Source organism: Sorex araneus, chromosome X (assembly GCF_027595985.1).
Source record: "Sorex araneus isolate mSorAra2 chromosome X, mSorAra2.pri, whole genome shotgun sequence".
NCBI lineage: Eukaryota > Metazoa > Chordata > Mammalia > Eulipotyphla > Soricidae > Sorex > Sorex araneus.
In genome coordinates, this window is record NC_073313.1 from 213,314,690 (window position 1) to 213,327,823 (window position 13,134).

Genomic DNA, 13,134 nt, shown 5'->3' on the forward strand with positions numbered 1-13,134 from the left:
GCTTCATCAAAGAAATGTAGCATGAAGTGACAGGCTGGGAGCTTTGGGACTATTCTATAGAAGCCTTTTATTTCTTAAAATGTTCTTTCTGGGAACCCTGAGTTACCATGTCCTACCTGAGTCCATGTCGCACCTGAGTCCAAGAAGCTAGAAAGTCCACCGTAGGTCCCATGCAAACTGTTCCAGTAGATCTCAGCTTTTCGGCCTTTCAGCCATCTCCATCCAGAGATCAATGAACGAAACCATCTTCCCTATCCTACTCTCCCCATCCGCCTCCTCACCTCACCCCTCCACTGACCAGTAAATACCAGTAAGGGTCCTTTACTCTTCTTTGTCTGAGGCAAAGAACAACCCACTCCTTCCTCAACTTCTATCCTCCCTCAATCATGATGTATTAATAAAATGGGGGTTATTTTAAGTCACCTGAATCTCGGAGTACTTTGTTAAGCATCAATAGATAACCAGAATAAGCAGTGATGTATTGTTTTTCACATTCAAGAATAGAACATTGTGGAAGGGAAAAAGGTTGAGTTAATTTCAAAAGGTGAAGGGGTGAACAAAATTCTCTAAAAAGAGATTTTAAATGCTCTAGACATGAATAAATAAAAAAAATGAACTAGGCATTTAAAAGACTCCAGCAACATTAAAAAAATACAAAAACAAACAAAACCTAATTTTTTTTAGCAGGCTGCTACTAGGAGTTGAAGCCATGCTCACAACTTTGGCCCAACTTCTTAGTGATTCAAAGGGAAAACAGCAGTAAAGTCTGGCCTCATGCAGATGCTGTGAACACTAATGAATAAACATGACAAATAAATATGCTGCAAATAAGAGCTGAAAATGCTAAATATGTAAGAAGCAATCTTTGCACCTACTGAAAATCTTTCATCAGATGATTTAAAATTGGAGGTGTCTCAGGAGAAAATAACTTTGGAAATACAAACAGATTTTTAAAATTTTTTTGTACTTTTATTGAAAAGGTACATTTAAAAAAATACACAGACATTTTACCATTTACAGATTGCAGATATAGATGCTCTAAAAGAGTTCACTCTATTTTGTTCTTTTATGGCACCTCTTGCCCCTGATATCACAAACACTACAGTCTTGTTGATATCAGCTTAGAATGGGGGCATAGGGGCATGACCTGCAACATATTCCAAGAACAGAAAGACAGATTGTTCAGTTATAAATTTTTTTTATCTTCTGTACATTATTGCATTAGGGAGCCACAGAATTATGTAGCATCATTACAAATGAAAACAGGTTAAAAATGAGGAAGGTCATTACGTAGAAATACATGGATTCATTGTCTTCTTGCAGATGCACAAGAGGTGCAAACAGATGCAATTTAGGAAGCTCTTTTTTCTGTTTGTATGCATTTGCTTAGCAACTCACACTCGTGAGGAAGCTACAAAATAAGTTAAACAAAAATAGGAAACATTATAATTATAGCTACGTTATATGGCTTTCTATTTCGTTTAAATATCACCAAAGAATATGTGAAATAAAGAAAAGGCGTCGTTTTATCTCTTTTGTTCTCTTAAAGAGAAAAATTCAAAGCTACTTTGCTTCCTAACGTTTTACACAGCAACTGAAAAGGTTTAATTCCAACGAGAGATACAGATCTAGTACTACACAGGAAACAACAGTACTTGGGTCTGGAACAGTACACAATCCCTGTCAACAACAGGACACCCAAGAGAAAGAAAGCATGGTGGTCCGTTGGCTAAGGTGGCAGTCACAAGTCAGCACTTGCGCTCCGCTAGTTTTGTCCCATGCTCCATTGTCGCCCGCTGGATTCCAGTTATTTACAGCCATGTGAGAGAGGAAGACCCGTTTTTCAAGTCTGGCAGGAAAAAAAAGATTCCCTATTGTTCCTACATCAGATCACACCCATGGAAAGACAGTCAGAGAATGGTCTACATGTGGCTCTGGGGGTGGGGTGGGGGGTGGGGGGGAACCAATACAGTTGCAAGAAACCGAGTCACGAACTGGACAGGAGTGGGCAGGGGCGGGGGTGGGGGGGGGGAGGGAGGTCAAGCCGGTGCTGCTCAGGTCCCTAACGGAGCAGAGCGTCCCTGGAAGCTCGGTGGCATCCAGGGACCGGAGAGTCCCGGGGCGGCGGGGGCGCTCGGGGCGGGCGGGCGGTCCCGGCGCAGGCGGCAGGCGCGGCGGGCGGCGGCGGTCAGTAGGGCGCGAAGAGGATGGAGGCGGGCGCGGCGCGCAGGGGCCCGTGCGCGGGTCGGAGCAGCGCGGGGGGCAGGGCAGCGGCCTGCAGCAGCGACGCGGACGGGCGCGGCGGCAGGGACAGCGCCGACGACACGGCCGCCGCCGCCGCCAGGGGCGACGACAGGAAGGCGGGCGCCAGGGGCTTCATCATGTCCTTCTGGAAGGCGAGTTTAGCCTGAGGGTGGGAGAAAACCAGGGCAGGGGTGGAGAGGGGCGTTGAGGGAGAGCTTCCCACCGGTCTGCTTTCACCAGGAGCGCCCCCCCACCCCGTTTGACCAGCCAGGGCTCTCGGGGTTCCCAGAGACCCTGGGCACCTCTTGGTCGCTGGGTTTGTTTTAACTTTCCCCCTGGGCCTGTGCCCTTGGGCGCTGAGGAGGAGAGCCTTGGAAGCTCATTTAGCCTGCTGCTCAGAAAGAACAATGCCCAGGGGGGTTCCAGTCTCAACAACAGAGTTCTAACAAAAATTAGTCTCTGGCAGTCCTGAGGGCAGTGCTGGTCTGTATTTTTAAGGGTCTACACCGCACTTCCCATCCTCTCTTAAAAACAGGCACTGGGGTAGGTAATGGGTTCAGACCATTAAGGATCCAGGAAGAGATGAAGTAACTACAGCCTATGGTGTTTTTTCTTTTCTTCTTCTTCTTCTTCTTTTTTTTTCTTGTTTCTTGTTTTCATGCCTGTCTGGAGATGCTCGGGGTAACTCCATGACTCGGCACTCTGGAATCAGCCCCGGAGGGCTCAGGGGGACCATATGGGATGATGCCAGGGATCAAAGTGGGTTGGCCACAGGCAAGACAGGAGCCAGACCCACAATGTGATCTCTCCCACTTTTCTTGGTTCTTCCACTTGGAATAACTCTAAGTGGGCTAGATTTGTTCATTTTAGTATCACTGCACTGGAACATTACATAAGCTGCAATAGCTATTAGACTGAGGTGTGGACCACCAAAAACCAGCACATGCATGCACTACACTAAGTTCAGTTCTGTCCTTCACTGTACACTTGCCTCTTTCTTTAGATCTGCCCATTCCTTTGCCCTCTTCCTTCTTTTGATAACCATTTTTTCCCCTAACAGCCCAAAGGTTTATTTGGAAAACTTCCTCTATTTAAAAGAATCACTGGGTAAAATATCACTGTGAAGTAAGCATTCATTCCTTAATTTTGCTCCTTTGCAATCAGGAGTACTTTGCAAGCTGGGTTTGTTTAATGCAGCTAACACCTGCTTTCTGCAACAGACAAGAGGCTTGGGAGAAACTAGAAGGTAATCTCAGCATCACCCTCATTTGGCCAATCCCAGATTCAGACTCAGACAGATGGCACATGAGGCCAGGTCCCGGGGAAATTAAGGAATCCATCTACCTGGGTATTTATATGACACAACTGAAGTCCCTGGTATATTTGCAAAGACTTGGGAAATATCTCAAGTAGGAACATAGGGCAAAGAAATTAGTATGACTATCAAAAGGCCTGATAGACATGGAGAGCAAATACTACAAGTACATACAAAGTATGCGTGTATTTGGGGGTGGAGGGAGAGAGAGAGACAGAGAGAGAGAGACAGAGAGATAGAGACAGAGACACAGAGACAAAGAGATAGACAGAGATGGATGGGGGTTGAGAGATGGGAGGAGAGGGCAAAGGAAAGAATGAGAAAATATGGGGTGGGGGGGGAAGAGAGGAGAGGAAGATTGCTTTAAGGTGTATTATAGCAGGGCTAAGCAGTTCCTAGGAGAACTTCTACAGGACTATCTAAATTCAAACCCTTTCAGGATCAATTAGTTCCTGGTAACTCCTTACAGTTCATGCTCTACTTAGCAAGGTTGCTGCACAGATGAGCAGTTGAGGTGAACTTACTGCTAAAATGCTTGGGCTCCTCTGGAGTTTGTTGTAAGGGCTGTATTTCGGCTTCAGAGGTTTCCCGGCAACCCGATCCTTATGCCTTCGGCTAGAAATGTGCTGAAAAAAAGTTGGATACATTAGTGGAATTTAAATGTGACAGTTATTCAAAGTGAAAAAATATCTCCTGGATAGAGGCAGCCAGTTTTTCCATACCTGGTTCTAGATTCATGGCTCCAAGGTGGCTTAGGCACAGTCATCACTCAAAGACTCGCTCCAACTTAATTGTAAAGGTCTCTCTTTCCCTTTTCTTTCTCTATAACTAACACTTGATTCAACTGTTTCTGCTATTACCACAGTGAATGATGAACCTCTCTCCCTAACCAGATTTTGGGCTAAAAGACAGACTGCACATTTCACTTATTTTTCAAGAAATTCTTGCTGAACTGGAAACTCCAGGTGACTGCTGTGTCCATCTGTCCCTAGCCTGGAGACCGACAGAGTGTAATTAGGTGCACAAGTACTGGACACTAACTTTCATTTTCCCATATTTTCTATGTGTTGTCTCCTAGCTAAATGCATTCCATAAAGATTTGTAAACTGCAACAGTAAATACACTGAGAACTATTACATAGATGAGGACTCGCATAGTCAACTGGAGACCCTTGTAGCAGAGACTGCTAATTCAGGTTGTATTACCTGTTTGAGCTGAATTTCGGAATTGACATGAACATCACAGATTTCACAATGAAATGTCTTGTTCTGCAGTCCTGAGCCCTTACTGCCATTTTGCATCTTTAATCGTGATCCAGGTCTCGGATAGGACTTAATGGGACCAGCTCCGTTACGAGCTTCCACCATAGTCTTGTGTTTAGATCCTAGGACAGAAAGAGACAAATACTAAACAGCTATTTAAGAATTGTGTTTTCTTTAATCCCAGAGGAACTTATCTTCAGACTGAATTTCCCAAATGCTTTCTTAAAAATAACCATTTTAATGCTGATCATAAATCTAACACATTTTAATTGTAAAAGAGTAGGAAAACATAAGAGCATACACAAAAGAAAATGGAAAATAGTAAAACATAAGAAAATAATGATTGCCTATATTTTCACCTCTCAGATAATCACTTCTCATTTTAGTATATTTTTCCCACTTTTTGGCAATATACTAAAAAAATAAAAAATTTACAACTCAAATGGCATGTATATTTTCATATAATTATATTTTAATGGCTGAAATATATATTATTTAGGGTTTTTTTATAGGTTTTCTGGAGTGATAGCACAGTGGGTGGGTAGGGCATTTGCCTTGCACACAGCCAACCCGGGTTCGATTTCTTCGTCCTTCTTGGAGAGCCTGGCAAGCTACCAAGAGTATTTTGCCTGCACGGCAGAGCCTGGCAAGCTACCCGTGGCATATTCGATATGCCAAAAATAGTAACAACAAGTCTCACAATGGAGACATTACTGGGCCCGCTGAGCAAATTGATGAGCAACAGGATGACAGTAATACAGTGATATGTTTTCAACATTTTTCTATTGAGACATTTAGTCATTTCTTCTCTATGTATGAACTTTATACACAGAGGTTTTCATTCATCTCTGTCTGGTTATCATGATAACCTTGGAGGCTACTGGATGTTTTTGAGGAAGTAAAAAACACAAGTTTTGTCTTCAGTCTGCTTTTGTTACTTCCAAAGCCATTAGAATAAGAGTTTTCCATAAAAAAAAAAAATCACTCCTGGGGGCTAGAGCGATAGCACAGAGGGTAGGGCGTTTGCCTTGCATATGGCCGACCCGGGTTCGATTTCCAGCAACCCATATGATACCCTGGGTACTGCCAGGAGTTAATTCCTGAGTGCATTAGCCAGGAGTAACCCTTTGCATCGCCGGGTGTGACCCAAAAAGAAAAAAAAAATCACTCCTTTAAATCAAGAAAGTAGAGAAGACATAGAACAAATCTAATGGTAAAATAATAAAAGAGACACTACTCTGATGGGAGAGGTTGGTCTTTGCTATAAACATTCTTTAAATTCAAATGATAAAGGCTAACCTGTGTTGTGTGCCTCTAGCTGTGACAGAGAGTTCACAGCCACTTTGCATAGTGAACAATAAAGTAATTTTTTGGCTTTTTCTTCTTCTGATTCAGAAACAGAACCAGAAGCTCCGTTTGTGCTCTTGGAAGGAGAAGTGGCTGCTCCAGGTGGCAAGGGTGTGGTGCCAGGCTTGAGGAGAAATGAGCTGCTTTCAGAGCTGGATGGCTGACTGGAGTTGCTGACTTTTAACTTCCCTTTATCTTCTACGAGAGAGACAGAGACATAGTATTAAAGTTACATATATCCATGACTTAACCTGGTTCAATCCCTGGCCCTTCATAGTCCCATAAGCCCACCAGGAATGGTCAGGTGAGCACTGATGGTATTCCTCTCCCCTCCAAAATAAGGAACTCGACATAGAAATTTGATTTCTAGTCCATTATTATTCCAGCACAGATTTTAGCTCATTCTGCTTGCCTGAAACAGAACTTCATAGTATCAGTTTTCATTACCAGGTCACCCAAGATCACAGTAATTAATGAAAAATGACTTAGTTCTGCCACCTGAAGCAGGTAACTTTTTGTCTAACATCCTTGGGTTGTAAATAGGTTCCATGGAAATCTTTTGTGTTTAAGAAAATCAGCTACCTTCCAAGAGGATGACTTAGTACAAAGGGAGCATGAAATGTCATTAAGCAATCACAGCTTAGAGGGCCAGAGATATAGTATAGAGGTAAGATGCTTCCCTTGGCATTAGTCCTATTTGATCTCCAGCACTGCATATAGTCCCTAAGTAACACCAGTAGTGATGCCTGAGCATCATCATGAGTGGTCCAAAAAACAAAACCAAACAAACAAAAAAGCAAGGGTAGTTTCATTTGGCAATTCATATTTTAATTATGTCAAAAATGTAAACTTAAAATTTAACAATTGCACCAAGTAGTTAAGCATTAACAAAGAAAATGTTAACTTTGGGATGATGGGTAGAGGAGAGGGAACAAACAGGGCTGGTTTGGGTAATTATTTAAAACTGTTGCTGCTTTTTTAATGGTAAGCACTCATAATGCTTATCAGTTTATCATCTAAATTATGTCTAAATAATGATAATAAGCAGAAACACAATTTGAAGATTAGCCACATCATTTATAGATATCTTGGCATTTTGATAATGTGTCTACTAAATGCTTATAATCCTCTAGGCCTATATATACAGACTGCCAGAGAGGTCAGAATGACTTAAACAAAATCTGAATTATCAGGACTCATTCGTTATTAAAGATAGGCTCTGCTCAATGGCTCTCTGGAAAAAGATACTAAAACTCCATAGGGAATAGCAAGATCTGTAACATGTTTAATCCTAGCAAAAATGGTGTTCATAGAAATTGTTTAGAGGTATGCTGTTGAACTCACACTAGAGAGAGAGGGAATTACTGTTAAAAATCTTTTAATTGGCCTGACCAATTTGGAACTGTGTACCAATGGGCTAGATGATCAAATGAGAAGGAATTGCTAAAGCATTGTGCATAGGAGTGAAAAGAAAAGCTTGCACATACATCAAAAATGATAAGCCTTCTTATTTCCACTTAATTGACTCAGGGATCAGCAGTTGTTCTCCGTACCTCTTTCTGTGTTGTGCCAACCAATTCAAGGCTAGACACAGTGGGGAATTCCACCTATAGACCCTAGGTCTGGTGGTATTATGAATAAATGAATGCTCACATTCTAATTTTTGTCCTGGAGTTCTAAAATATGTATTTTTCACTTTTTGGCAAGTTTATTACAATTTCAGGTTACCATTAAGTATGATGGAAAAGACCTTGAATCTTTACTATATCCACTTTAACAGCATAAGTAAAGTCTTCAAATAAAGACCTTGAATCTTTACTATATCCACTTTAACAGCATAAGAGAGGGAAATATATCCAGCTTTCCATAATGGTCATTATGTAAATTAGGTTAAAATTATTTTAGGCTTGAAACTAATATATAAGGATTCCTCATATTGAATTTGCAACTTTAACAAATTCACAAAGCAACAACAACAAAATCTTAAAATTTGCCCCCATATAATTACTCTGTTTCTTGTGATGGAAAGGAGTTACTCCATACCAAAGTCTTTCCTGGTTGCAAAAATTTTATAAGATACTTCAGACAAAATTGATCTAAATATTCTCACTACTCATTTTCTTATTCTTACAGTTTATATATATCCATATATATATATATCTTTCCTGTATGCTTTATTTATAATATGTGTAAGTGCTATCACTTACTTTTTATTTCTCATAACAATCTTATGAAATAGGTAAGGTCAAAATGATGATTTTTTTTTAAATGAGGAAACTGAGGTCATAAAATTCTCGGTGTGGCACAGATGGGCAGGATGTTTTCCCTCACTGATCACTATTCAATCTATTATTCTAACTGCACAAAGAGAGGACTTCATAAGGCACTATCACTATTAAAGGGGTGAAGGGGCTGGAGCGAGTATGGGAGTAAGTGCATGTGAACCCGGTTAGATACTACGGCACCATATATGGTACAGAGACCACTGCTGGTAGTGATCCCTCAGTACAAAGTCAGTAGAAAGCCTTGAGCACAGTTGGGTGTGGCATTACCCATCTCTCCCCTATATAGGTGAAAATATCTGTTGCTTTGATATACAATTCAACTTCAGTTTTAAAGCATATTTGCCTGAATTAAAATATCTACCTGAATTAAAATATCTACCGTTTGACAGTTATCTAACTCGGGTTGCATTGAGAAGATAAAACAAAGGTATTTTTCTTTGTGAAAAGTTAAACAGGGTTCCTTTCATTGATCTTTTTAAAGGAGGCCAATTATTAGTTACCAAATGCATATTAACAATCTGCTAATGGGCAACTGTGCTAGGCACTGAAGAAAGTAGTAAATAAAATAGCTACTGACTTAACTAATGGCTTGCCAAGGACATGAGACAGTCATCTAGAGACCTCACATTTACGATAAAAGCTGGTAAGAGGCACAAAAGCATAGAGCAGGAAATGATTCTTTTGGTGAAAAAGAAATATATTTTTCATAAAGGAAGTGACATTTTGCTGGTGGTTTGAAGGTCAGGTTTAGATAAGCATAGACCAGTGGTGAAAGAAAGTAAGAAATGAATGGTTTGATGTCAAAACAGGAGGAAAAGCTTGCAGTTTACTAGTGAATGCTTCATAGCTACGTATTAAACAGTGGCAAACAGTCTAACAAGAGATGCTATTAGACTGATGCTATTAGACTGATGCTACTAGATGCTAGTAGACTGAACCAGACTGGTAGACTGAACCAGATGGCAGAGTTAAAACTATTAAAGTAGATACTAAGGGAAGCATTTCCTTTTTACAAAATACTAAGGTGCATGTAGTGCTCTACATGATCCAAAAGTGAGATAAACTATGTTTTTATTTTAATCCTCCTATTTAATCCAGAGTATAAATCTTTGAGAATATTAGGAAAAAATTTTGACTTTGGAAAGGTGTAAACAGTTTTATGATACTCGGGAAATTCTTTCATGGAATTAATATTAACTAGTCAAAAACACAAACCAAACATAACATATTCTAAAATCAGGAAAGTCATGGATGCATAAATACATTTTATTTCTGACATTCTTTCTGGATATGTAAATTTATAAGTTTTTAAAAGTTAATACATATTTCTCATTTTAATTGCTTGGTATTTTAAAACAAATTTCATTATATTCTTTCCTTACTGGCATTAAAGAAGTCCCTTATTTTGTGTATTTGAAAGTTTAATTAATGTACTGTTTACTTCTGTTTCTTTTAATAAAGATGCATGTCATCTGGAATTCTAGTTAATATGAATTCCATTTTCAAGTATTCCCTCACCTAATGTTCATTAGCAGGTCTTCTGACTATCTTAATTATTTCCTGATTACTCAAACATCTTTTTTAAGGTTTTATCCTACAGGATTTTGAAGCAAAATTTACTCTACTACATCAGAATTGCCCTTTGTAACAAATGTTCATAATTTATGCATCCAAGTGAGTTTAGCTCTTAAAAAACCTCTTTGGGAGGTTCCACATAGATTCACTTATCTTCTAAAACTCTAACCATTTAGGAAAACTCTTGCATGGAATTGTTTTTCTATCTAGTTGATAATGCAAAAGATATTGTCTTCAATATTTATTTGTTGTTCTTTTTTATTCCCCAAAGTTTACTTAAATGAACTTTATTTATTAAATTTAGCACTATATTACTCAATTGGGATGGAGCAATAGCACAGCGGGTAGGGTGTTTGCCTTGCACACAGCCTACCTGGGTTCGATTCCTCCGTCCCACTCGAAGAGCCCAGCAAGCTACCAAGAGTATTCCGCCCACATGGCAGAGCCTTGCAAGCTACCCGTAGCATGTTCGATATGCCAAAAACAGTAACAAGTCTCAAAATGGAGATGTTACTGGTGCCCGCTCGAGCAAATCGATGAACAACGGGAGGACAGTGCTACAGTGCTACCATTACTCAATTGCTCTAAGAGGACTAATACACTAAAATGAAAGTAATATGTCAAAATTCTGAAATAAAAGTTTAGAACTGATCTTTATTTGTAAATTTAAAAATTATGATCATATATGGGCTGGAGCAATAGCACAGTGGTTGGCCATTCGCCTTTCGCGCGGCCGACCTGAGTTCAATTCCTCCGCCCCTCTCGGAGAGCCTGGCAAGCTACTGAGAGTATCGAACCCTTGTGGCAGAGCCTGGCAAGCTACCTGTGTGTACTGGATATGCCAAAAATAGTAACAATAAGTCTCTCAATGAGAGACGTTACTGGTGCCTGCTCGAACAAATCGATGATCAACGGGATGACAGTGACAGTGACAGTGATATATGTTCTTAATTTTAGAAAAAAATACAACATAAATCATATTTTGAAGTAGAACTCTGGAAGCTTCAATCAAAGTTTTATGATTTCACTTATAAATTCCACCTTAGTTTAATATTACTAATACATTTTTATAACTAGGTTCCAATGATTCTATAATAGGTCCATAATTTATATAATTTTATACAGCTTTCTCCTTATAGAAAATAGTCAGACAAAACAATTTTGAAAAGTCAGTCATCTATGATTAAGTAATCTAGACTTGCATTTCTCAATCTTTTTCTAACCAGGGCTGCTTCTGACATTGTTTTCTGTCCTATAGTTTGGCCTCCAGTCTTGTTCCATGCTAACCCCTACTCTCCAGCTCCCATTTACATGATTTTCACTGGTGGTCTCCTTAGGATATCCTTAGAAGCCCACAGGGAGCCATATAACCACTGATTAAGAAACACTTATCTAAACTAAGCCAGCAGTTTTGTTTTCTTTTTTGGTAAAATATCAGATTGTTCATAGTATTGGTCATACTATCTCAGTTGCAACTATTCAACTCAATTATTATTACAGAAAAGTAGATATCAGCATGGTTGTGATCCAGCTAAACTTTCTTTATAAAGATAGATGGCAGACTATTTTTAACCTGTAGGTAGTACTTTGCCAATCCTTGACTTTGAATAATTGTTTTGGCATATATTACTTCATATTTATTTTCCCACAGTCATAAACATTAATAGAGAAGCATATTATTTTGTAACTAACATTTGTCACTTAGTAATACATCATCTATTTTCCAGATCAATACATAGATAATTAGATCATGATTTATAATACCAAATAATATTTACTTACATGAATATACTATAATTTATTCAACTTATCTTTTCTATTTGAATTATTTCCAGTTGGCACTTTCATTGCTATTAAAAAGATATTAAACAGAACTTTTGTCACCATAGAATGAAAGATATAACCTCAAACTGAAAGCAGTAAGCATTACATTAAGTACATCAGCATGTTAGAAAACATTCCCCAAAATCTTTCGACTCATAACTGTAGTATTTAAAATAAATAGTAAAATGTATTTTATTATCTACATCCTATTGCCTATCTCCCTAGGCTATATAAAAATTGGAGAACTCACTGGCATTGAGCTTCTGGTCTTCTTGGAACTTCTAAATTCAGAGAAATAGTAAAGCTGGAATTACATGTAAAAAAACACTGATATTTTATTTCCTAGTCAGACATCTTCAGGTCTGGTGATTGTCCCTCACACTAAGAGAAGTAGGGGAAAGGAAAGTTGTAAAGACACAGGGCTAAAACTAAGAAAGCCGCTAAGTCAAAGAACCTGCAATCTCAGTTTGGCAGGTGAAGGTTGAATGTTATCTCTGGTCATGGGGACATCTTGAAAGGTGACTAGACTTAAGTTATTAGTCAATGTTATTAGCATATGAATGGAAAAGACTTAGGAAAAATAGGACACTGGCAAAAAAAAAAAGCTAAGAAAGGACCTCTGTGGTAGGAGTTGAGGAAAGATTGGAAGAAACACATAATTAACTTTATACATGGCCTTTGAGTAAGAGATAGTATTCATATATGTGCCATGTAGTGGGCACTAATGATGTCATTAAATACAAAAGTGTTTGCCCTTTACCCTCTAATTTCTTCTCCTTTCACTAATCATTGGAAAGGCAATAATTAAAAGCGATATATTGGAGAAGAAACAAAAAGCAGACTATGCCCCTTCCCAAGGTCTAATCTGAGCTGGGAGGAAAGAGGTCAAGGACCTTCAGTTTCAAGTGTGCTGAATGTAGATAAAGGACCAAACATGATAACCTCTCAGTATCTGTATTCCATAATGCCCAAAAGTAGAGAGAGAGTATGGGGGAAACTGTCTGCCATAGAGGCAGGGGGAGGGTTGGAAAGGGGAGGGTATACTGGGACATTGGTGGTGGAGAATGTGCACTGGTAGAGGGATGGGTGTTTGATCACTGTATTATTGAAACTTAAACATGAAAGCTTGTAACTGATTCACTGTATCACTGTCATCCTGTTGCTCATCGATTTGCTCGAGCGGGCACCAGTAACATCTCCATTGTGAGACTTGTTACTGTTTTTGGCATATTGAATACACCATGGGTAGCTTGCCAGGCTCTGCCATGTGGCTAGATACTCT

At 39.3% G+C, this 13,134-nt stretch overlaps 1 protein-coding gene across 5 annotated transcripts in view; it reads right to left on the minus strand.

The window, feature by feature from the left end:
- Nucleotides 1-953: 953 nt before the first annotated feature.
- ZNF385B (zinc finger protein 385B) overlaps nucleotides 954-13,134 on the minus strand; it is a 427,342-nt gene continuing 415,161 nt past the window's right edge. For all 5 annotated transcript variants that reach the window (XM_055122074.1, XM_055122075.1, XM_055122076.1 and 2 more), the window contains 4 exons: nucleotides 6,121-6,366; nucleotides 4,765-4,943; nucleotides 4,084-4,185; nucleotides 954-2,407 (listed from right to left, as the gene is read on the minus strand). In XM_055122074.1, the coding sequence (XP_054978049.1) occupies nucleotides 2,189-2,407; nucleotides 4,084-4,185; nucleotides 4,765-4,943; nucleotides 6,121-6,366 (746 nt within the window). In that variant the 3' untranslated portion in view covers nucleotides 954-2,188. The remainder of the gene's footprint in view (nucleotides 2,408-4,083; nucleotides 4,186-4,764; nucleotides 4,944-6,120; nucleotides 6,367-13,134) is intronic.